This window comes from Mustela putorius, unplaced genomic scaffold, assembly GCF_011764305.1.
Source record: "Mustela putorius furo isolate JIRA1106 unplaced genomic scaffold, ASM1176430v1.1 tig00003836_pilon_pilon_pilon, whole genome shotgun sequence".
NCBI classification, from domain to species: domain Eukaryota; kingdom Metazoa; phylum Chordata; class Mammalia; order Carnivora; family Mustelidae; genus Mustela; species Mustela putorius.
Genome location: NW_025421989.1, coordinates 33,214,249 through 33,239,465, shown reverse-complemented (window position 1 = coordinate 33,239,465; position 25,217 = coordinate 33,214,249). Strand labels below are relative to the sequence as shown.

Below are 25,217 nucleotides of genomic sequence, written 5' to 3'. Positions count from 1 at the left end.
GAAGCAGGCTCCCCGCTGAGCAGAGAGCCCGACTCGGGGCTCGATCCCAGGACCTGGGATCATGACCTGAGCCGAAGGCAGAGGCTTTAACCCACTGAGCCACCCAGGCACCCCAACAGTCTTCTTTTAAAGCTGAGAACACTAAGTCTTGGAGAGGTTAAACAATTATTCCAGATATGCACACATGTGTCTGTGTCCACACATAACACACACCATCACTACGATTACCACACTCTCACCCAGGTAGTACATAGGAAAGTCAGGATAAGAACTGAGACCTGCCTGTCTACCCAAAGCCTGTGCTCATTCCAGTTGTTCATACTGCTTGCTCATTATTTCCCCCAAATCAAATTGATACAACAAGCAGTTTCTACATTGACAGACAGAGATATATCATGCAGAAAATAATCCTAGGATCAGAGAGCTGGGAGGTAGTTTCTTGGAATCTGATTAAGAGAACTAAAAATTCCTCTGTGTAACATTCTTCTTCTTTTTTTTTAAATTTATTTGAGAGAGAGAGAGAGTGAGAGAGAGAAAGCATGAGATGGGGGAGGGTTAGAGGGAGAAGCAGACTCCCTGCTGCACAGGAAGCCCAATGTGGAATTCAATCCCGGGACTCTGGGATCATGACCTGAGTCGAGGGCAGGTGCTTAACTGACTGACCCACCCAGGCACCCCGGGTAGCATTCTTCTGATACCACATAGAAATGGTCTCTGGCTTCGTCTAGAGATGGCACTCTGAATTAATTATAGATTGCTCAGGAGGGGTCAAGACTGTGTCTTGATTCTGATGACAAGAGAATATAAAGTTTTGTGATTAAATAAACTGCTATAATTTGAAATTATAAGTTCCTTGGTAAATATCTCCCTCAGGGGCTACGCTTCCACACTTGACAACAGTTCACCATCCAAGTGATTTTGCTCATCTCAGAAGTCCTATTTAGAAAGGACCTGGATAGAAAGATCTATCCAGGAATGCTGTGCTGTGACGGTAAGTTCTCTACTCTCAGAACAATGTTACCACAAAAAATCTCTCTCTCTACACTTTTAGGTAAAATCTCCTTGGGGAAAAAAAAAGAATACACATGAATTTTTCAGAAATGAGCCAAGAAGTTACGACCCAAAGGGACTCATGTAGATTTATCTGTTTGTGCCTGTCCTAAAGGTTCTCCTTGACCCAGGTGGTTTTGAAAAAGTCCCCATCATGGAATAGCTTTGCTGGAACCAAAAGTCCTACTTATGTAGAAGCTCAAGCATATGTTGATTAATTGTGGTGATGACATTCAAAAGGCTATCCTGTAATAAGAAAAAAATTCTTATAAGTCAGCTACTGAAAATTGTTGCCAGAATCATTATCTCAAAAATGACATACAATTTCACATTTGTCCCTGACATTTACTGTGAACATCTCAAAAATATTTTCCTCTCAGCTGATTGTCTCAGCTTGTTAGACTAAAAAAGACTTAGTCTAATGAGGCAGAATATCATAAATATTTGGATGCCAACTCTTTCAGATGTTATATAAAAATATGACATGAAATACATAAATCTTTGCCACTTAAATAGGAAGAAGATAAAGTTTAAATTCAAGAAGTTTAAAGTTCAATTAAGAAAGAGATATTTTTTGGGCAGAGGATCTGAATAGACATCTTCCCAAAGAAGGCCATACAGATGGCCAACAGACACAAGAGAAGATGCTCACCATCACACAACATCAGGAAAATGCAAATCAAAACCACAATGAGATCTCACCTCACACCTGTCAGAACTATTAGAATCAAAAAGACAAGAAATAACAGGGGTTGGTGAGGAGGTGGAGAATAGGGAACCCTCGTGCACTGTTGGTGAAATGTAAATTGGTGTAACCGCTGTGGAAAACAGTCCGGAGGTCCCTCAAAAAATTAAAAGTTGAAATATCATATGATCCAGTAATTCCACTACTGGGTATTTTCCCAAAGACTACAAAAACACTAATTCAAAGGAATACATGCATCCCTATGTCTAGAGCAGCATTATTTACAATAGCCAAGATATGGAAGCAACCCAAGTGACCACAGATAGATGAATGGATAAAGAAGATATGGTATGTATACAATGGAATATTACTCAGCCATAAGAAAGAATGCAACCTTGTCATTTGTGACAACAGACATGGACCTAGAGGGTAGAAGGTTCAGTGAAATAAGTCAGTCAGAAAAAGAAAAATACCGTATGATTTCAGTCGTATGTGGAATCTAAAAAAACAAAAGAATAAACAAAAAGTAGAATCAGACCTATAAATACAGAAAACAAACTGGTGGTTGGAGGGGAGAGGGATGGGGAAAATGAGTGGAGAGTGGGAGATAGTCTTCTAGGCATAGAGTGAAGAAGTCACAGGAATAGAACGTGCAGCAGAGGGAATACAGTCAATGGTATTGTAACAGTGTTGTGTGGTGACGGATGGCAGCTACCATTCCTGGGAGCACAGTATAACATATAGAGTGGTTGAATCACTGTTGTATGCCTAAAACTAACGTGATCCCGGGTCAGCTGTACTTAAAAAAATGAAAGAGCTATTTTTTTTTTAGATTTGTATTTATTTATTTGCAAGAGAGAGAGAGAGAGAGAGCGCACAAGCAGTGGGAGCAGCAGGCAGAGGAAGAAGCAGGCTCCCCACTGAGCAGGGATCCGGATGTAGGACTTGATCCCAGGACCCCAGGATCATGACCTGAGTTGAAGGCAGATGCTTAACCAACTGAGCCACCCAGGCATCCCTGAAAGAGCTATTCTGATTCAGATATCATGTTACTGTTACTTAAATCAGAAGTATTACAAATCAGCATCAACAAAACTTCAAGCTAAAATTTGCTTAAAGGGAAACTGGCAAGAAAGAGGTATATTTTTCCTGTTCTAATAGATCCCAAAGCATGAGGATAGGACAATGCCTAGGGAGCTTGGACATTCCAGGTTACTTGAAAGACATATTTCCTAGAGGAGGAAGCAGTCTCATTTACTTTAGTTTATGAAATATAACAAAAGCCTTCCATTTTATTATCTCTAATATCATGCTGGCCCCAAATCTTGATAATGGCTTTCTAGATGTATCTATTTTTTTTTTAAAGATTTTATTTATTTATTTATTTGACAGAGAGAGATTACAGGTAGGTAGAGAGGTTGGCAGAGAGATAGAGAGAGAGAGAGAGAGAAGGAAGCAGGCTCCCCGCCGAGCAGAGAGCCCGATGTGGGACTCGATCCCAGGACCCTGAGATCATGACCTGAGCCGAAGGCAGCGGCTTAACCCACTGAGCCACCCAGGTGCCCCTAGATGTATCTATTTTATTTATTTAGTTAGTCAGTTAGTTGTTTGTTTAAGAGGGTGAAAGAGAATGAGAAGGGGGAGTGGCAGAGGGAGGAGAAGCAGACTTCCAAAAGCAGGGAGCCTGATGCAGGGCTGGATTCCAAGACCCTGAGATCATATCCTGAACCAAAGTCAGACCCTTAACAGACTGAGCCACCCAGGTACCCCTAGCTCTATCTGTCTTTCTAAGGATAGGGGAGAGAGACTATAATTTAATGAGTTGCCTTTGTGGATTATGTAACTGTCTCCCAGGAGTTGTAGTCTGAAAAGCATTTCCCAGGATGCAACCTTCCCAGAGGGGACGGACAATGTTGAGTCTGTGCCTGCATGGTTAAACAAGTACTCCCCTAAGGAAGGTGAACCAAAAGGCAGCATTAATCTGAGAGATACTACCACTCACTGGCTAGTGCATAGCATGACACAGAGACTGCATGGTATTCTTTCTGTGGTTTATGCACTCTCCTAATGTTTCTTTGTTAATCAGATCTGAAACGGATATGAACAAAAAGCAAGGGAGGTGGCAGTGAGAAAGTGAGGTGATCCCACTACATGGGAAAGAGATGTTAAACATGAGAAAGAAAAGAGAAAAAAGGTGAACGTAGTTCAACTTTCCAGTCTTTGGTGATCCCAAAATGCTTCATCTTTGTCAACAGTCTTGTGGGAGATGGGTAGCCCTTATCCTTGGCTTCATATCAGAAACACTGGGGAAGCTTTTAAAAATCCCCATACCCAAGAGGTGCCTGGGTGGCTCAGTCTGTCAAGCATCTGACTTCAGCTCGGGTCATGACTTTGGGTCCTGGAATCAAGCCCCATATTGGGCTCCATGCTCAGTGGGGAGTCTGCTTGTCCTTCTCTTTCTCTCTCTCTCTCTCTCTCTCTCCCCCTCTGCCCCTCCCCCTCCTCGTATTCTGTTCCTCTGTTTCATTCTTATCTTTGGTCACGTGGCCAAGTCCTCCTCATCCCTTAAAACTGCTTAGAGGTCATCTCCTTGAAGCTTCTCTGAATCCTCTGTAAGAGTAAGTGCCTTCTTCTGGTTTTCCCATAGCACACAGAACATCTTTTTAACATGACACAATATTGTCTTGAAATTATTTGGTTGTCCCAATCTTCCCTTACAAAGTTTGTGAAGTTCGTGAAGGGGTTGGATAGGATCATTGTCTAAACTCTTCCACACTTAATCACCATTTAGAATACGATACTAGATCTATAATATGGGCAGAATTATGTATTGAATTTTATCTGTATAAATACAATTTATAGGTGAGCAAGTCATATACCTCTACTCCTCAATGAAGAAGAAAGGCCATTATTGTATCTTAGCGACCCTGAGAAAGTATGTTGCACATAATACACCCGAGTGAAAAAAAAATTATTATACTGGAGGAGAGAATTGTGTTAAATTTAGTTCATTGAAACAGAACACGTTAGGGCAGTGAATCTTTGAGAAATGACTGGAGAAACAGATCAGATAGCAAGGAGGTATCTTTGGGCTTACAGTTGTTTGGCCACAACAATGAAGCACGTGAAGAACCCAGCTGTGATCCAACCAAAGTATAATATCAGGCATCTGGCTGAACCACCAAGTCTCTGTAACTCCTCACATTACTGTCATTATAAAAAGGAAAGTCACGTGTATATAAGGTAAACACAAATCAGGGATGGAGCAACTGGTGGTCTGATCAACTGCACCTTTGGAGGAGGGACGGGGGCGTGGTTTGGAGGGATGCTGTAGCAGAGAGCAGTGCCCCCACTCATTGCCCCTTAGCCCTCACCTCTACCTACAGAATCCTGTTTACTGGGAATACCCACAAGTCTGTGCCCGAAGACTTTCTTGGATCATGAGAGCATGGGGTGCCTGTACACAGAACAAGTCCCAAGTGCCCAGAGAGTTAGTGCCCTCGAAATAGTCCTCAACCAGTGACCAATAGGGACCTGGTGTATACATACCCCAGCTTCCCAATCTCTTGACTGGATAGTTCTGGAGTTATACACTGTTTCCTACAATTACCCACAATGGTAACTGACTTAATGATACTGTCTTTTTGGCTTCCTTTCCTTCCCTGGATAACTTCCCCAATCCTCCTGGGTTTCCAAGACAATATCATAAAGAAATGACTTGCTCCCGAATTCTTTTTTTTTTTTTTAAGATTTTATTTATTTATTTGACAGAGAGATCACAAGTAGGCAGAGAGGCAGACAGAGAGAGAAGGGGAAGCATGCTCACCACTGAGCAGAGAGCCCAATGGCGGGGCTGGATCCCAGGACCCTGGGATTATGACCTGAGCCGAAGGCAGAGGCTTTAACCCACTGAGCCACCCAGGCGCCCCTTGCTCTCGAATTCTTATTTCAGGGTCTGTTCTGGGGGAGCCCAAATCAAGGTGGGTGTGTATGATGGGCAAAAGATGAGTGAAAAGGGATGACTGTGAGAAAAAAGCAGAAGTTTCTAGCTGAAGACATGTTTGACAACTCCAAATCTCATGTTGCTCCCACTGATATGGCCACAACCCAAGTTAAACACCCTTGTGAATCTGCTATGCTTGCCACATTCTCCAGTGTGACGACAGAAATGCTGCTAAGAAACAAAGCATCACCCCTCATTTATTTTTTACTGAACAGAGTGAATTTTAACTTCAAAGTTCCATTTTTCCTTTGTTTTTTTAAGGGACATTGTTGATGTCCTACCCAGATCCACTCAGATCACTTGTACCAGCTCTGAGTGCTTTCCTGCTAATGACTTGCACCTATGGCCTTCAAAGATTTGCCCTTTAGCACGGGGGCCTAGATATGCTTTGGAGTGTGTCTCCTCTGACCCCCATGGTTGGAGTTATCAAATAAAATACAGAACTTTCCGTTAAATTTTAATTTCAGATAAACAATGAATACTTTTTAGTATAAAAATATACTATTTATAGAGTATGTAAATGAAAGTAATATTTAATGGGAGTTAACTTATTTATTTAAATACTTATTTTGAAAAGATTTTATTTATTTGACACAGAGAGAGCTAGCACTAACAGGGGGAGCAGCAGGCAGAGGGAGAGGGAGAAGCAGGCTTCCTGCGGAGCAGGGAGCCTGATGTGGGGCTTGACCCCAGGACCCTGCAATCGTGACCTGAGCTGAAGGCTGCCACCGAGCCACCCAGGCACTCCAGATGTCACTTTTTAAAAAAAGTTGTTTATCTGAAATTTAGGTTTACCTGGGCATCCATCCTGTACATTTATTCATTAAATCTGGAAACCCTCTCCACAAGAATCCACAGTCAATGGCTAATTGGTATAGGAGTGCTATGGTCCAGCTCCTCGAAATGAAAAAACTCAGAGACACAATTTAGGATCCAGAATCCCTTGTCAGATCAAGCTGGGTTTTCACATGCAGACCTCATCTGAGATGGCACATTGCTTGGGTTCTTTCCTTTCTTTATTCTGCTTCCATTCCTCCTATACTGGTTTCTCCTGGAATCATTTCATTAATAAACCACTCACTTACAAATCCTTGTCTGAGGGTATGGTTCTGGACGAGCATGACTTCAGGCAGATACCTCACAAATCAGACCACATTAACAACTCATCACAATGTAAAAGGGATTAGGTATCCCTGCCCTGAGGAGCATTCTGTTTAACAACTATAGCTTAATGCATATTCTTTTTATTTTTTCAAAAGTCTCCTATGCCTCCTCTGTCAAGTCCCTAGCAACAAGGGAAGAACAATTTGCCATGCTCTCCTGGGAGGCTGCGGGGCCTTGCCTAGCCCCTTCATACTCTCCCCTGCTTTCCAACTACTGAAGAGAAAATCAACCAGGTATCTGGTAAAACATCGTTTCCACTCTGGTAAGATAGGAGTTTCAAACAAGAATGCCCAAGGCCAGCTGCTCCTGAAAAAGAGCAATGAACCATGAAAAAGTAGGCATTATGGAGGGGAAAGGGGAATTCATTGCTAAACTGGGTCAGGTACGAGACCAAAGAGCCTGGGCTCTTAGACTCTCTTTAGAGAAATTTGCTGTTCCGTCTTCGAAAATGAGTTACTGGGGAGAAGGCAGTTTTGCTTGCAAAACCTAAGGAGAAAAGAAAGTCTGCCAGTTTTACTATTTGCCTTTGCAGAATTACTGCAGCTTCAAGCAAACAAAAAGAAGCTAACAACGTCTTTTGGTGATGAGAGTTGAGAAAAGATGGGCTACTTCCTGCCCAACTTTCTAAGGAATAATTTTGGGATGATGTAGCTCATCTCACTGTGGCAGTCCATTAATGAGTCATCACTTTGATAAATGCACGTTCTAGGAAAAGAACATTTTGCTCTACTGATCTCCCAAACAGCTTTTCTTTCCCCCCTCTTTCTTAATGGGAAAACACTGTTCTTGACATGCTGAAGCCAAACCATCCCTGACCACTACATTCTGATCTTCTAGAAACCATTTCAGGTTTAAAGATCAATCTATTTCGCCTCCTTTCAGTTTACAACAAGAACAAGAAAATCCTGAGTCAGTGCACCAGAAACACGTCCATATGGCTTTATAACTTAATGATTATTTACACCCAGCCGTGGATAAGACCCAAGAAATAAACCCAGGCAGGTAGATTCTGGAAGAACAACAAAAGCACTATGATACTAGAGATCATACCCCTTATTCTTGTTGAGTAACCTGAAGACTAATTAATTTAAAATGGAATAACCTGTTGGTTGAGTCAGGAGATTTTTTTACAAGTTCCTTTTTTTTTTTTTTCAAATAGGACTCCTATCTTTCCTCTTTTTATAGATATTGTCTTTCTGAAATGGTAGCCTGAATTCGTTACCAACACGGTTCATCCATGGAGTCCCCAAGAGGCTGGGCAAAAATAGCAACACTAACCTAGTTGCTTATCATCTCTAAATAATTTGGAGCATGTCTGAGACTCAGGAGTTCAACAACAACCAAAAACAAAAATGAGAATTTTATAGAAAGATTCTGTGGAAATTGGCATGAGGCTGCCCCAAGGTCAGTCAAAGGAAACTATTTCAAAGATAAAAGAAACCAGGGTTTGAATTTTTTTTTTTTATCATCGAAGAAGTATATCTATATTCTTTTTTTTTAAGATTTTATTTATTTATTTGACAGACAGAGATCACAAGTAGGCAGGGAGGCAGGCAGAGAGAGAGAGAGGAGGAAGCAGGCTCCCTGCTGAGCAAAGAGTCCGATGCGGAACTCGATCCCAGGACCCTGAGATCATGACCCGAGCTGAAGGCAGAGGCTTAACCCACTGAGCCACCCAGGCACCCCAGTATATCTATATTCTTGAAAATTTAAAAAATACTGAATATCGTGATGATCTTCTGATAGTGGATGATAAAGGATTTATCTCCTACCTCCTCGTTTTTTTTTTTTTTTCCTGTGTGGTTTTACAAAAAGGGCACTACTTTGAAAAAATGCTATAGAGAAAAAAAGCAGCAGGTATGGAGATTAACCATGGGGGGTGAAAATGAATAGTAAAAAGAGGGTCCTCTCTATGGGGATTTGGTGTTCCATATTCTAAAATGAATTAAAAGGGAGAATTCAATTCTGCTTGCGTAACCCAAAAAGGCTTCACTCCCTGGCTTTGCAGAATTACTGCAGCTCCAAGAAAAAAAAAAAGGCAGTTAACATTTGGACAAACCAGTGAAACATGAGGATAGATGTTTTTTTCTCCTCATGGCCTCTGATAATGTATTCATCGCGAAAATAAGCCTTGGCTTATGCCCTGAGATGATAAAGAAAATCCAGCCAGATAGGAGATGACTATGCTCTTGGCTACCTTTTCATTTTCCTTTTCTTGACAAGGTGAAAACTCTGTGTATAGGAGATTCTCCACTGGCCCCATTGTTAATGAGTTAGAAGAGGTAGAACTAGAAAGAAGTGGAATTTATGGAAATTCTCTGGAGCAGTTCAACTGATGAAATTATTATCAATTTTTTTAAAAGCTGCAAGGAGTATATATATCCCTCAGAGGTTTCTTTTTCAGAAACTTAAACAGAAAGATCATGAACTCAAGGAGCAGAATTTATTTTTCCTGTATATCTCCATTCGAACCGCAGCCTTAAGCACCAGAACATCAAATCTCATCCTTACAGGTAACACGGAAGATTTTGAGAGCTGTAATTCCAGAAGGGTAAGTGCTTTCCATTTCAATTAAAAAAATATCCTCTTGTCTTTTCATATTATGTTGGGAGTTCTCCAAGATGTAATACTTTATAGGTACCCAGAAGCACCATCTGATTGAAAATACATTAGTTTTCTTCTCAGGCTCTACCACTGCCTAATCTATATGCACCTTACCTGTCCGAACCAGGGACTGACTTTAAACTCCGCAAGTTCTGGCTGTCTAGGTCCAAGCTGTAGCTCCGCCCACTTTCCGTTTTTGGAGTCATGATCTCTCCCCTGGTTGCTGATCTGAACTTGCTCAGAAGAAATCTGAAATTACATAAATAGGTCTATACTTAAAAAGTAACATGAGAGAAAAGGCATTTTAAGATATCCTTTCAAGAATACCATTTCTTAAAAAAATACCATTTCTAATATTTTCAACAGTAAATAATTCTTCAATAAAACGGCCTTTGGGCTGAGAGGTCCTGGGGAGACCTCTGCAAGTACACTGTCAAGGGTGAGGGTAGAGGAAGTTATCACATTGTCCCAAGGCCATACCACTTGCTGGTAGACCAGGCTTCCATCCCTGAAAGGAAAAAGACCATCAGCTTTCGAACTCCCCACTGTCACCTGAGAATGGAGAAACATGGCCTGGGTTGAGCCTACGTTCAGGGATACTAAGGACTGGAAGCCTGGACTCCCCTTGCTCAGAGAAGGGAGCTAAAATGATTCTCTGGGACAAACCGAGGTGGCCACAGATTAGCTTACAGCTCCGTGAGAACAGCGGCTCTGCCCTGCTGGTTTCCTGACAGCTCCCTGAGCTGAGAGTGATGCCTGGCACCCACGAGAACCCAATCAATTCTTGCGGAATGAATGACTAAACCCAGGTGGTGGAAACCATCTTTCTATCTTTCGTGACATTTCTCCCCGTGGGAGTGAAGTTTGAACAATGGAGCGTCTCATGTACGATGAGATCTGACTCCGTTGCCATTTTACTAAATTATTTAGAACTGAGCAAAAATAGCTTTTCAGGAACTGAGATTTGAGTCATGATCCAAGCTACTGAATGCCCAAAACCTAGGGGTTTTCAAATATACTTTAATAAAGAACCAAAGCTATCTTCTTGTTGTGACAGCATTGGGAAAAGCCAGTTCTTTTACCTTATATTCTAGTTTTCTAGGGGGAAAAAGTGTACTCCAAAGGTAGGGGGACAATCTTAAGAAAAGCTGCCAAATGCCTCTGTTTCAAAGATATATCAAGAGTGTCTTGTCAAAGTGTCAGAAGCTTCAATCTAATGGGAAAATTACATATTTTGGTGAAAATGACACTTAATATACTATCAGTCTGGGCTGCTCTGAGCCCCCTTAAACGTGACCCCACATCCACTCTTCCACTTAAGCTGTATTTCCAAGTGGAATCACTCTTCCCCACGTTTGGCTATCCTGGATCCCTGCCCATCTTTCCAGGTCCTCATCTAGTCACACTTACAATTTGATGTCATTCCCAATGGCCTCTGTGACCTCCCGCCACTGATTAGCTAAGCTTCTTCTTTAAGATTTACTTAATTATTTATTGCATTATGATCTCTCTTGTAGGGAATTAACACCTCATTTCCATTTAGAAAGGCTTTCAGGTAGCTCATATTGTCCTCTTACACTTTCCCGAACTTCCTCTATACAGATGAACTTTCCAGGCGTGAACCTTTTCTACCCAACTAGCTGTTACAGTTATTGAAGACAGTTCCATCAGATCTCAGTTCTGAGTTCCCCCAGGGCACGGTCCCGGTGCTGTGACTGTTTTAAATTCAGAGCACCTGCACTTCATTGTGCTGGTGGCTTACTTTTTGTCTCCCGGCTCCAAGTTCCCGGCTCTGTGACCTATGCAGCGAAGCCTGGGCTAGCATCTGCAAATTACGGCTCCTGCAAGCACTTGTGTGCTCTGCGTGGCTTGTTCAATCAAGCCTGATGAGCCAGGCTGGAATTTCCATGCCAGAAACTGTAGCATGAAAAGAAAGAAAAAAGCCACAGGTCCAGTGCTGGGGAACTCACAGTTAAGTACGTCCTGAGACGACTGTAATGGGAATGAGGTTGAATGGTAGGATAATGGAAATCTCTGAATGTCATGTTAAGGAGTTGGAATGAACTTTCAGTTTTTCTAAGATGAGTGAGGGCGTGGTGTCAGACTACCAGGTAAGGAGGGATATGCAGGCACAAGGCCTTGTGGGAATGCTGAAGGGTGATGAATGGATTCAACCTGGGAGGAATGACCCATCCGTGGGGTGGGATGTACAGTTGGTCACTCCACGCTCTCTCTCACATTCATACCCACTAATTAATGAAAACGTGGTTAGTCATGAGTGTCTGAGCTACAGGGCATTTAGGTTTCATTCCCACTCAGAGTTCGTGATTCAAAGAATAAAAGCCAAACCAAACCAGACTTTCTCTGGAGTCAGAGAAAGGCTCAGATACTAGTAATCTCTCACGCTGCTTCCCACTGAGAGAACAAAACACTGCTACCTAGAGAGAATCATGCACTGACTCGGCAGGTGTTAGAACACTCACTACCTAAGCAACAAAATAGACCAACAGTTGCCTGAGAAAAAAAAGACCAGCAAAATGTAGAGCTGGAAGGCAGAAGTTGGCCTTTTGGTCCTTTCCACCTGCATTTTTGGGGGTCTCTTTCCTTCCCTGAGGAAGCCCCTATACCCCTGGTTTCCTAGTGCCTCTCTGAATTGTGCTCCTCTATATGCCTCCCGTTCTCATTTCTGGTACTTGAAACATATCTTTTCTGAATTAATGAGGTAGCCAAATGGGATTTCTTCCTTAAGGAAGCCCACATTTTAAACAGGGGACACTATGTTTTAAGCCCAATTAATCAGTCTTTCATTTGGTTACTTCCTGTATCAGCACTCAGGTTGGGGGTTGGGTGGCAACATTCTACAACCAAGCCAGTTGTCATGTCTTTATAGACAAGACTGGTCCTGACAGGAAAGCTTCTACCTCGAAGTAATGAGGACCTTTCTGGGCAGGACCATATATGTTAAATGAAATAAAAACTTTTACAGGTTCAGGTCCAAGGGGAAATTTAATTATCTAAGACCAAAAGTAAGTAAGACTGCATTTACTGAGGGGAATGATAGAACGTTGCCTTGGTTGGGTATGATGACCTTCTCTGTGTCACTGAAATGATATCCAACTTGAAAAAACCATGGAGTCTTTCTTTCAGAGGTTTCTGGAATAAAGATCAACTATTCCTTTGGAAAGGGTGTGTCTTACCCTTTTTTCCTGGGTCCATCACGACTGGCCTTTTGCCCAGAAGAAGGTGAAGTGTCTGCCTTTTCTGGGTCCTGGCGGGATTGCTCTTGACTTTGTGTTTCTTCAGTTCCTCATTAAAAACAATCAGAAGACAAATTTCCATACAAAATGGCCAGAAATGAGAGCAATTTTCTATTCTTCATTCACTTTCCTACGTTCACATGGGACAAAGAAGTCTATAATAATTGGCAATGACATTGCCATCCTGTCTCCTAGTCACACAGTTATTTCTAATCTGCTGAGTGCTCTAGAGTTACATGAAGATGACGATCAGGACTCATCTGTGGGAGGTTTGCTGAGGTAAGCTTTCTAGGGATGACTATGATGGAGGAAGGATGTCTCACCCCCTCTACAGATATTTTTAGGGTAGAGGAGGCTGGGTTCATGAGGAATCAAAATCCCTAGAGACGGGATTGTAGAAACAATACCTGATTTCTGAGCACATAAACCAGATTTCCTGTGAGGGTGAGCTGCTTGTCTACACCTCACGGCTTGAAGGAGTCTACATTCCGAATGGTGCTGAAGTTTGGGTGGGGAAAGCAGCCAGAGCTAACTGCTTCCCCCTAGCTCTACTCCCTGTGGCATCAGAATTGATCTTACCCATGTGGGAAAGCCCTTCCTTGCTGGGGCCACATCTAAAAGTGATAGTGAAATCAGTCCCAAATCTCCCAACTCTACCTTCCGGACTTAAAAACAAGGGCATTTGTCTCTGGATATGAAAGATGAGACACCCTAGGAACTAAAGAGTATTCATTCCACCCCAGGCATTGTAACAACCAGAAACACCCCCCTTTCATTTCTAAATGCTCCTCTGGCTTGAGGGAGGAGGGCACAGTGCACAGTACCATCTCTTGGTTGAGAACCACTGGATTAGTAAAAGGAACATGTAAAAGATATTTTATGGAAATACATCGTGTTGAAAAAAATCAAGGATTGCTTTCACAATGTGAATCATTTAGTTCATCTGTTTTATGTTACTTTCTTAAATGTCTAGGAAAATACTGGAAATGCATTCAGGGAAAGAACTATCTATGATGAAGATAAATGCCTCCTTTGAAAATCACAGTGTGTCAGATATATGGAAAATCGCTGTGGATTTTATTTTCTACTGACTTCCTCTTCCCTTGTATGAATTGCAGATTTATATTTCATGCTGAGTTTTGAAATGACCTAGGGGATTCAGGAAATTCAGCTATGTTCATTTGCAACATATATAGGGAAATTATGGAGCCCACCAAAATGAAGAGTAAGACAGTTTCGAAACCAAATAATTATTTTAATTACCTGGACTTCTTCTTAAGATGGACTGTCGGACTACATCAGTGCCCAGAACGTTGACTTGCTTGAAACGCTTTGCCTTTTCTTCAAAAAACCATTCACCAGTTATAATCCTTAGCTGTCTGCTCAAGGGAAAAGGGGAGACCACTGAAATTGAGTTATTTAGCCAAATCATTAACTCTCACAAATCCCTAATTGAGTAAAAACTGGCCAGTCATTTACAAAGTCTACCTGAATGTCTTGAGTATTTCACAGTCATTACAATGGCTACTATTACTTGAATATATACTATATACCAGTTACTTGCTAATAGCTCTTCATACTTCATATGCTTTTATCCATATAACAACCCCATGTAAACATTATTATCCTCATTTTATAGATGTGGAAATTGACACTTAGAGCAATAAAATGACATGTCTCATATCACATAGCTGGTAAGTAAGTAATAGAGCCAGGATCCCAGCCCGAGCAGCCTGGTCTAGGGCTCAAATTGTTAACACTCAAATTTGTTAACACAAATACTCTTCAGTGGAAACCATGGGGAAAGAATGAAGGTTTTGAGTTACAGAGGGACTAAAGTTAGAACTCTGCTTTAGAACGATAGATACCTTGATGCAATATGATGACTGGCTTAGAATAAAGAGCAAAGGGAACAAAGAGACAGGTTTGTACAGGGTAGTCGTCCAGAAGAGAGGTAAGACCCATACTGGGGCAATGGCAAGACTTACAGAAATGAGATCAATTAAAAATATAGGAAGTAGAAGGGCCTGCTTGGATTTCATAATCAACTGAATGTTGAAGGTGGAAAGGAAGGATCTTTGAACAACCATGTCCATTTTTAGAAGCCCGGCCTGCAATGGCTACACAAACCCTTTACCCCAGGCCTATTTACCATTCTCTGACCATGGCTTGTAGAAGTGTTGGTACAGCAGTGTTCAGCTGCCACCATCTGAACACTTCCTCCCCAGGACCATAATGGGAATGAGGTTGAAAGGTAGGGTTGGGTCATATAATGGAAATCTCTGAATGTCATGTTAAGGAGTTGGAATGAATTCTCGGTTTTTCTAAAGCTCAGGCTGGATGATTTCATCTCTGGGTCATTATATGGACAAAGGAGAAACCAGACACAGGCCAATTAGGAAGTTATTGCAACAGATAGAATAGGAAATGATGAAGATGTGTATCAGGGATGGGGGCAAGGGATACAAAGAAAGATACAGATTCTTGGGTCACTGAGAATCAGCAAGATTGGTGACAAGTCATGGGGTGCCGGGTGGCTCAGTGGGTTAAGCCTCTGCCTTCGGCTCAGGTCGTGATCACAGTGTCCCAGGATCGAACCCCACATCGGGTTCTTTGCTCATTGGGGAGCCTGCTTCCTCCTCTCTCTCTCTGCCTGCCTCTCTGCCTGCTTGGGATCTCTCTCTCACTCTCTCTCTCTCTCTCTCTCTCTCTCCATCAAATAAATAAAAGATCTTAAAAAAAAAAAAAAGATTGGTGACAGGTCAGACATGGTGGCTGAAGAAAGCAGCTGAGAATCAACTAGAGGTTTCTAGCCCTAAGAATCATATACATATGATTCAGTAACTAAGTGGACTTAAAAACTAATAATTGGATCCTAAATTTGAAAAACCACCCCAGGAAAATATGTCAATATGTTCCTTACCAGCAATTATAAAAGACAAAATTAAATTATATATGAGGGGCACCTGGGTGGCTCAGTGGGTTAAGCCTCTGCCTTCGGCTCAGGTCATGATCACAGGATCCTGGGATGGAGCTCCGCATTGGGCTCTCTGCTCAGTGGGGAACCTGCTTCCCCCCTCTCTCCCTGCCTGCCTCTCTGCCTACTTGTGATTTCTCTCTCTCTCTCTCTCTGTAAAATAAATAAAATCTAAAAAAATTAAATTATATATGAAATACAGTTCCACTAGTTGGAGGGGAGTGAAAACGTTACCCTTGGAGCAAATTATTCATTGAAAGGAAAGACCATAGCATGTATATTTCAGATTTATTCCCAAGCAGCTAGATCATCTGTTAAGAAACAAGGGCTACTGGATTAGCTACCAACTACTTCCAGTATATTTATGGAATATATCAAATCTGAGATCTAATCTACCAACACAAAATGCTTGGATAGGATAAATTATTTCTGGATACCTCTAGTGCTCCACAGACATATATCATTACTTACGTTGGAAACAGAGGTGGTAATCATGCTACTCTGAATTCTAAAACATGTCTCTTCAAGTTTCCTGTCCCTTCATTATTCCCCCAAATGCTTGGTATTGCTGATCACATGTCGTTAGCAGAATTAAATTTACGAATCAGCTGACCGTAAAATAGAAAGATTGTCCTAGATGATCTAGGTGGACCCAAAGTAATCCTAAAGCCCTTAAAATCAGTATGAACAGTAGGAAGTCAGATCTGTGAAACTTCAAAGCTATGGAACAGGAAGTCAGATTCCAAATATGAGAAAGATCCAACACACTAAGAAGGTTCTGAGATATTGACATCAACAGGTAAGGACCAGAGAGAAAGGATTTTAGAACTAAACCTGACTCTTAGCTAACAACAAACAAGGACACAGTTGCCTCATTCCTATGGCCATCAGGAATCAGATTCTGTCTAAAAAGAGAACTTGGAAGTCAAATCTCTGCAAAGCCTTCCAACAGGATCTCAGCCTGCCGACGCCTTGATCTCAGCCTTGTGAACCTTGACTACAGAAACAGACCCAGCCAACCCAGGTTTCTGAGCTACAGAACCAGGCGATAATCTATTGGCACTGTTTGAAACTGCTAAATTTGTTATGATGGCAAGAAAAAGGAAAACAATACTCAAACGTAGAAACATATTTGTTCTAATAGTCAACCCAGGAAATGACGTGTGATAAAATAAATACAGGGAATTCAGGAGACCAATAGGGCAGAGGTTGGCAAACAATGGTGTGTGGACAAAATTCATCCCCACTACATGTTTTGTATGGTCTGGGAGCTAGGAGTGGTTTTTATATTTTTTTAGTGGTTGGGGAAAAAAAATATCAAAAGAACAGTATTTCATGACATATGAAAATTATATGAATTCTATTCAAAATTCAGGATCTGTAAGTCAAGTTTTATTGGATTATAGCCATGCTCACTTGTTTATGTATTATCTCTGGCTGTTTTTCCACTATAAATGCAAGGTTTGGTATTTTTAGCAGAGATTTCATGGCCTTCAAACTCTACAATATTTATTCTCTGAAATTTCAGTTTTTAAAAATTTGCCAACCTCTGCAGAAGGACAGAGTTTACACACAAAGAAAAAAAAAAAACAAGAACTAAATAGAGTAATATAAATCAGCAATTGAAAACGACCCAATAGTGGCATACCAAAATCACACTTGTGGTTTTTGTTTGTTTTGTTTTGTTAATCTTTCTGGGATATGGGGTGAGCTGGATAGCACACCAACAGCAGTTTCATATGTGACAGTGAAAAGTGGGTAACCACCTGTCTACATGTCCCAGGAAATGGTACTCCATATCGTCTTTACAATATATGCCTAGAACTGCTGCCAACACCTAACACAAATAAGATCTTCCCAGAATTGTTAGTCATTACCTCTTGCTATCCTTGTAAAAACAATAACTATAATCCCTGTATTTGCTCAACTCAGATGGGCACTTGAGTCATTTGTCATTTCAGAGCTCTGGATAACATCAGAACAAGCTCTTAGGATTGTGCCTTTGCCATGTTCTCTGATACTGGAGATAGATGGGAGTCTTGCTGGAAGAATGGGGAACCGATACGGAGGGAGTGTATACCACGTACCAAGGAATGTGCTAGGCGCTTAATACAGATCTCGAATCCTTACTCTAAGCCATGAAGTAGTTATTATTATTCTCTCTTTCAGATGAGAAAACCAAAGCTGACAAGGGTTTAATAACTTGCCAAAGGTATAAAGGTATTATGACAGAAACGGGATTTATACTGAAAGCTCATACTCTTTACATTTGGCTAAACTGCCAGAAAAGAACACATAGGTGCCAGCTATAAGGCTTTAAGCAAAGATGAAAACATAGAGAAGTAAAGGAATAATACATAGCATTTCATATGATGGGCTATGATTACACAAAGATGTGCATCCGCACATCCGCACATGGACCCTAGGGCCAGAGTGAGAGGATATAAACATGACACCAACTGTGAAATTTATATCCCTCTCTGTCACATCATCTAATATTTGAAAGATACAAGGCTTGGAATATATTTGGTGTTTCCCCTAGAACATACTCTGAAGAATGAGTTTGACTGAAACTAAGGGAGTTACACTCATTATTTGTCCTTAATGATTATCTACTATTCAGAGTTTTCTAGGCCCTACTTTTTTTTCAAGGTCAAACTCCTTGGACTTCAAACTTTCACTTGGAAGCTTATTTAAATGTAAAGTTGAGTTCTCCTTAGATTTATAGAGGGAAAATTTGTAATCTTGCCCTTAAGAAAAAAAAGAAAATAACTAAAACATTCATTTCCTGGTTATCTTCCATGAGCTACCGGAGAGATCTGAGATAAGACATGTTTATTAAATATGCTGAGATACGAAAGAAGTTTCCTTCCTGTTATTCATAAGGAAACTAATAAGAATTCTTTTACAAATTTAATCATTACATATCAAATATTTATTGCATTCCTACTAGGTACTAGGCCTTCCGTTAAGGCTAGGAGTAAAAATGTCAATAAGACAAGCAGGGACCCCGGCCTTATGTAGAAGATAGTCTATATTTTTTCTTTTTTTCCAAACACAAAATTTGAAAAACAAATCCCTAGATACATTATGGTAAAACGGCAGAACACCCCAGAAAAAGAGAACATCTTACAGATAGGTAGAGAGGAAAAAAATTTCCCAAATTACATACAAAGAAATGACAATTAGAATGATAGTTGACTTTCAATAGTAATAATAAAATATGGAATCTATCCAGTCAATGATCTCCAGGAAATAACTACCAACCAAAAATTGTGTATACAGAAAACTACTGTTCAGGAATGAGGATGAAATAAAAAAAATTCAGCAAATTAAAAACTGAAATGATTAATTGTCAACAGAGTTTCACTAAAGGAAGATCTAAAAGACTGTACTTCAAGAAGTAAAAGAGATCTCAGATATAAAAGGAAATGGTGACATAGCAGGAATGCTCATAATAGCCAAACTGTGGAAAAAGCTGAGATGCCCTTCAACAGACGAATGAAGAAAGCTATGGTCCATATATACAATGGAATATTACTCAGCCATCAGAAAAGATGAATACCCAACTTTTGCATCAACATGGATGGGACTGGAGGAGATTATGCTGAGTGAAATTAAATCAAGCAGAAAAAGGCAATTATCACATGGTTTCACTTATTTGTGGAACATAAGGAATAACATGGAGGACATTAGGAGAAGGAAAGGAAAAGTGAAGAGGGGGAAACAAACAAACCATGAGAGACTGTGGACTCTGAGAAACAACCTGAGGATTTTGGAGGGGAGGGGGGTCCAGGGATGGGTGAGCCTGGTGGTGGGTATTAAGGAGGGCACGTATTTCATGGAGCACAGGGTGTTGTACATAAACAATGAATCTTAGAACACTGCATCAAAAACTAATGATGTACTGTATGGTAACTAACATAACACAATAAAAGAATTTAAAAAAAAGAAATGGTGGCAAATGAAATTAGTAAAACATGTGGATAAATCTAAACAGTGATATATATACAAAATTAAAATATCTAATTGTTGAATTAAAAAAATAAGATATGTCTAAGCAATAACTTAAAAAATGAAAGCCTACAAATAGATATATCTAAAACAAAACAAAAAGTATATATAAGCCAGGGGGTGGGAGTCAAGATGGCGGAGGAGTAGCAGGTGAGATGACATCAGGTTGCAGGAGTTCAGTTAGATAGTTATCAAACCATTCCGAACACCTACAAATCCAACAGGAGAGCTAAGAGAAGAGCAGCAATTCTAGAAACAGAAAATCAGCCACTTTCTGAAAGTTTTTCCTCCATGCATTTGGCCCTTAACTTTCTTCATGTGACTGTGCATCCCAGCTACTTATTTATAACAACCCACAGAAGATTCTCTGGAGGAATAACATGGAGGACATTAGGAGAAGGAAAGGAAAAGTGAATTGGGGTAAATTGTAGGGGGAAACAAAGCATGAGAGACTGTGGACTCTGAGAAACAAATGGAGGGTTTTGGAGGGGAGGGAAAGGGAGGGGAGTGGGAGGTTGGGTGAGCCTGGTGATGGGTATTAAGGAGGGCACGTATTGCATGAAGCACTGGGTGTGGTGCATAAACAATGAATCTTGGAACACTGAAAAAATAAAATAATAATAATTTTTTTAAAACAGTATATATAAGCCAGGGAGAAGATATTCAAAGTTTAAGAATATCAAATTCCTTTTCTTAATTAGAAGAAAAATAAAACTACTGATTCATAAAATTGAATATGAATGTTGTGATTTCTAGAGTAACCACTGAAAATAAAAAATCATATATAATATCTGTACTAGTCAAAAATATAAAATGGAATGAGAAAAATATACTTTAATCTGTAAGAAGTATGAATAAAAGCAAATAAAATCTACAGATAATATATAAAAGTAAATATTATAGTGACAATAGAAACAAATGTACATATTACACTAATTACTATGAATATAAGTAACCTGAACTACAGTTTAAGAAAAAATATTGTCAGATTAAACTTTAATGGCATATATGTATAGCATGTGTATGTATATACATGTATTATGTATATAGCATACAAGTATAGAAAATATTTACATAATTTAAAATAGCATATATGCTATATAGAAGAGTCTCACTGTAAGCATATGGACATAGAAATGTTAAAAGTCAAGGGTAGAATAAGATATACCATGTAAATGTTAATTTAAAAAACTTGATACAGTTGTATTAATGGCAGACAAAATAGACAAAGACAAAAGCATTTCTAGAAGTGAAGAAACTCATTAAAAAACCTTCAAATTAGTAAAGACTAACAGTCAAACAGAAGATTGGGCAATGGTCATCAATAGTCATATCACAAAAAAGGAGACCAAAAAGACCAATAAACCTATGAAAATGTGATCAACCTCGTTAGTCATCAGAAAATTTCAGATTAAAATCACAGTAAGATATCTACTTATCTCTCTCAGTTTGGCAAAAATTTAAAATTTTTGTGAATCCAAGTGTTGGTCAGATTGTGAAATAAAACAAAACAAAACAAAGCTTTTATATAATGCTGGCGGAGTTTAAACTGCTATAATCGTTATGAAAAACAATTTTAAATTATTTTGTAAAAATGAAAAATGCTCATATCATTTGTCCTACAAATTCATTCCTAGGTGGACTCCCTAGAGAAGTCTTCTCAAACATTTTTGGCATAGGTCACAGTAAAAAATATGTTTTATATCAGAAAATATATTCCAGAACAGTCCAGAAAATACAAACACATATTTACATACATATATACAAACACATTTGTTATTATATTTACACACACATATAACTATCCGTATACCGACATTTTCTGTTCTATTTTCTTTTTAGTGCTGGTCACAACCCATCAATGGGACAATGGGTCATGACCTATAGTTTTAAAAACCCCACCTTAGGGAAACTCTTGTATGTCTTTGTCAGGACATATGTACAAGAATGTCATAGCAAGAACAAACAAAACCCAAACCCAGCAAGAGGAAGGAAATAATAAAGATTAGAGCAGAAATAAAGGATAAACTAAAAACAATAAAACAGATCAATGAAACCAAGAGCTGGTTCTTTGAAAAGATCAACAAAACTGATAAATCTCTAAGAAGATTCATTTTAAAAAAAGAGAGATCCCAAGTAAACAAAATTACTAATGAGAGAGGAGAAATAACAACCAACACCACAGAAATACAAGCAATTTTAAGAGAATATTATGAAAACCTATATGCCAACAAATTGAACAACCTAGAAGAAACAGATACCAAACTGTAGCAGGAAGAAATACAAAATTTGAACAAAACAATCACCAGCAATAGAATAGAATCAGTAATCAAAAACTAAACAAAACAAAACAAAAATTTACAACAAACAAAAATCCTGGACCAAATTACATGAAAAACACAAAAGGAAGGAAAACTTCCAAATTCATTTAATGAGTCCACTATCACCCTGATGCCAAAACCAGATAAAGACACCACAAAAAAAAAAAAAAAAAGAGAGAGAGAGAGAGAGAGAACTATAGGCCAATATCTGTCATGAATATAAATGCAACAATCAAAACAAAGTATTAGCAAATCAAATCCAACAATACACTACAAATGTCATAAACTATAATTAGGAGGGATTTATTCCTGGGATTCAAGGGTGGTTCCATATTCACAAAACAATCAATGTGATATATTACTTCATAAGATAAAGGATGAAAAAAACATATGATCATATCAAAAGATGCAGAAAAAGCACTTGGCAAAGTACAACATCCATTCATGATAAAAACCCTGCACAAACTAGATGACTAATATAACATAATAATAAAAAATAAATAGGGGCGCCTGGGTGGCTTAGAGAGTTAAGTCTCTGCCTTTGGCTCAGGTCATGATCTCAGGGTCCTGGGATCAAGACCTGCATTGGGCTCTCTGCCCCCTCTATCTGCCTGCCTCTCTGCCTACTTGTGATCTCTTGCTCTCTATCAAATAAATAAATAAAATCGTCAAAAATAAATAAATAAATTCATAAAAAAAAGGTAGGTCTAGAGGACACATATCCCAACATAATAAAGGACATATATACAAAACCCACAGCGAATATCATACTCAGTGAGGAAAAACTGAGGACTTCCCCCTAAGGTCAGGAAGAAGACAAGGATATCTGCTCTTACCATTTTCATTCAATATAGGACTGCAAGTCCTAGCCACAGCAATTAGACAACATAAAGAAATAAAAGGCATCCAAATTGGTAAGGAAGAGTAAAATTCTCACATATAGAAAACTATAATGACTCTACCAAAAGACTTCCAGAAACAATAAATGAATTCAGTAAAGTCACAGGATATAAACTCAATGTACAGAAATCTGTTGCATTCCTATATAGTAATAATGAAGCAGGAAAAAGTAAAATTAATGAAACAATCCCATTTATAATTGGACAAAAAAAACCCCAGTAAAATAGCTCAGAACAAACTCAACCAAAATGGTGAAAGATCTACATTCTGAAAACTATAAAACACCCGTGAAAAAATTCAAGAAGATGCAAAGAAATGGAAAGATATTCCATCTCGTGGGTTGGAAGAACAAACAGTGTTAAAATGTCTATACTACCCAAAGCAACCTACAGATTTAATGCAATTTCTATTAAAATACCAACAGGATTTTTTCACAGAACTAGAACAAACAATCCTAAAATTTATATGGAGCCACAAAAGGCCTCAAATAGCCAAAGAAATCTTGAAAAAGGAAAACAAAATTGGAGGTATCGCAATTCCAGATTTCAAGTTATATTACACAGTGGTAGTAATTTAAAAATGGTATAGTACTGGCATAAAAAATTGACATATAGGTCAATGGAATAGAATAGAAAACCGAGAAATAAACCTACAGTTATATAGTCAATTAATCTTCAACAAAGGAAGAATGAATATAAAGTGGGAAAAAGTCTCTTTTTAAAAGATTTATTTGAGAGAGTTTGGGGGAGGGACAGAGGGAGAAGAAGAGAGAAAATCCAGTCAGACTCCCTGCTGAGCATGGAGCTGGATGCTGAGCTCCATCCCATGACCTTGAGATCACAATTGGAGCCAAAATCAAGAGTAAGAAGAAGAAGACAAGGATGGATGGATGATGAGCCACTCGGGTGCCCCAAAAGACAGTCTCTTCAATAGTGTTGGGAAAACCAGACATCCATTTGCAAAAGAATGAAGCTGGACAATTTTTTTTTGCTGCATACACTAACATAAACTCAAAATGGATGAAAGAAGTAAATGTGAGACCTGAAACCAGAAAAATCCTTGAAAAGAGCACAGGCCACAGTATCTGTGACAATGACCACAGCAACATATTTCTCAGTATGCCTCCTGGGGTAAGAGACATAAAAGCAAAAATAAAGTATCAGGCTACATCAAAAGGAAAATCTTCTACACATTGAGAGAAACAATTAACAAAACTAAAAGGCAACCTAATGAATGGGAGACGAAATCTGTACATGACATATCTGATAAAGGGTTAGTATCCAAATATATAAAGAGCTGATACAACTCAACCCCCCAAAAGCAAATAATTCAATTAAAAAATGGGCAGAAGTCATGAACAGACATTTTTCCAAAAAGACATACAGATGGCCAACAGATAAAAAGATTCTCAATATCACTTATCATCGGGGAAATGCAAATCAAAACTATAATGAGATATCACCTCACTTCCACCTGTCAGAAGAGCTAAAATCAAAACACAAGAGACAAAAAGTGTTGGCAAGGATGTGGAGAAAAGGGAACGCTCTTGCACTCGTGGTGGGAATGCAAATTGCTGCAGCCACTATGGAAAACAGTATGGAGGTTTCTCAAAAAAATTAAAATAGAACTACTCATGATCCATGAATCACAGTACTGGATATTTATCCCCCAAACACAAAAACATGAATTCAAAGGCATACACGCACCCCTATGTTTATTGCAGCTTTACAAAAGCCAAACTGTGGAAGCAACCCAAGTGTCCAACAACAGATGAATGGATAGAGATGTGGAGCGCACACACATGGAATGTCATTTAGTCACAAATGTGAAATCTTTCCATTTGTAACAACATAAGTAGAACTAGGGAGTATAATTCTAAGTGAAATAAGTCAGAGAAAGACAAACACCATATGATCTCATTCATATGTGGAACTTAGGAAAAAACAACCAAAGGGAAAGAGAGAGAAAGAGAGAGAGAGAGAGAGAGAGACAGAGAGAGACAGAGAGAGAGAGAGAGAGAGAAATCAAGAAGACTGTTAACTAAAGAGAACAAACTGATGGTTACCAGAAGGGAGGTAGGTAGGGTGACGGGGGATTTAGGGGATGGGGATTAAAGAGTACACTTAATCATGATGAAAATAAAATTTAAAAAATGAAATTGGAAAAAATATTCTGGCCGCATTTTTATAACATTATAAAGTAAAACAGTATAAATGCCCATCAACAATAGACACCTTACATG

The 25,217-nt window shown here is 39.3% G+C and overlaps 1 protein-coding gene across 6 annotated transcripts in view; it reads right to left on the bottom strand.

Moving 5' to 3' along the window:
* SYTL5 (synaptotagmin like 5) overlaps nt 1-25,217 on the bottom strand; it is a 140,915-nt gene that overhangs the window by 50,733 nt on the left and 64,965 nt on the right. For 5 of the 6 annotated variants that reach the window (XM_013057493.2, XM_013057496.2, XM_004754886.3 and 2 more), the window contains exons 4-6: nt 14,027-14,142; nt 12,704-12,812; nt 9,621-9,755 (exon numbers count right to left, since the gene is read on the bottom strand). In XM_013057493.2, coding sequence (XP_012912947.1) covers nt 9,621-9,755; nt 12,704-12,812; nt 14,027-14,142 — 360 coding nt within the window. The remainder of the gene's footprint in view (nt 1-9,620; nt 9,756-12,703; nt 12,813-14,026; nt 14,143-25,217) is intronic. The other variant, XM_013057495.2, reaches the window with a different exon arrangement.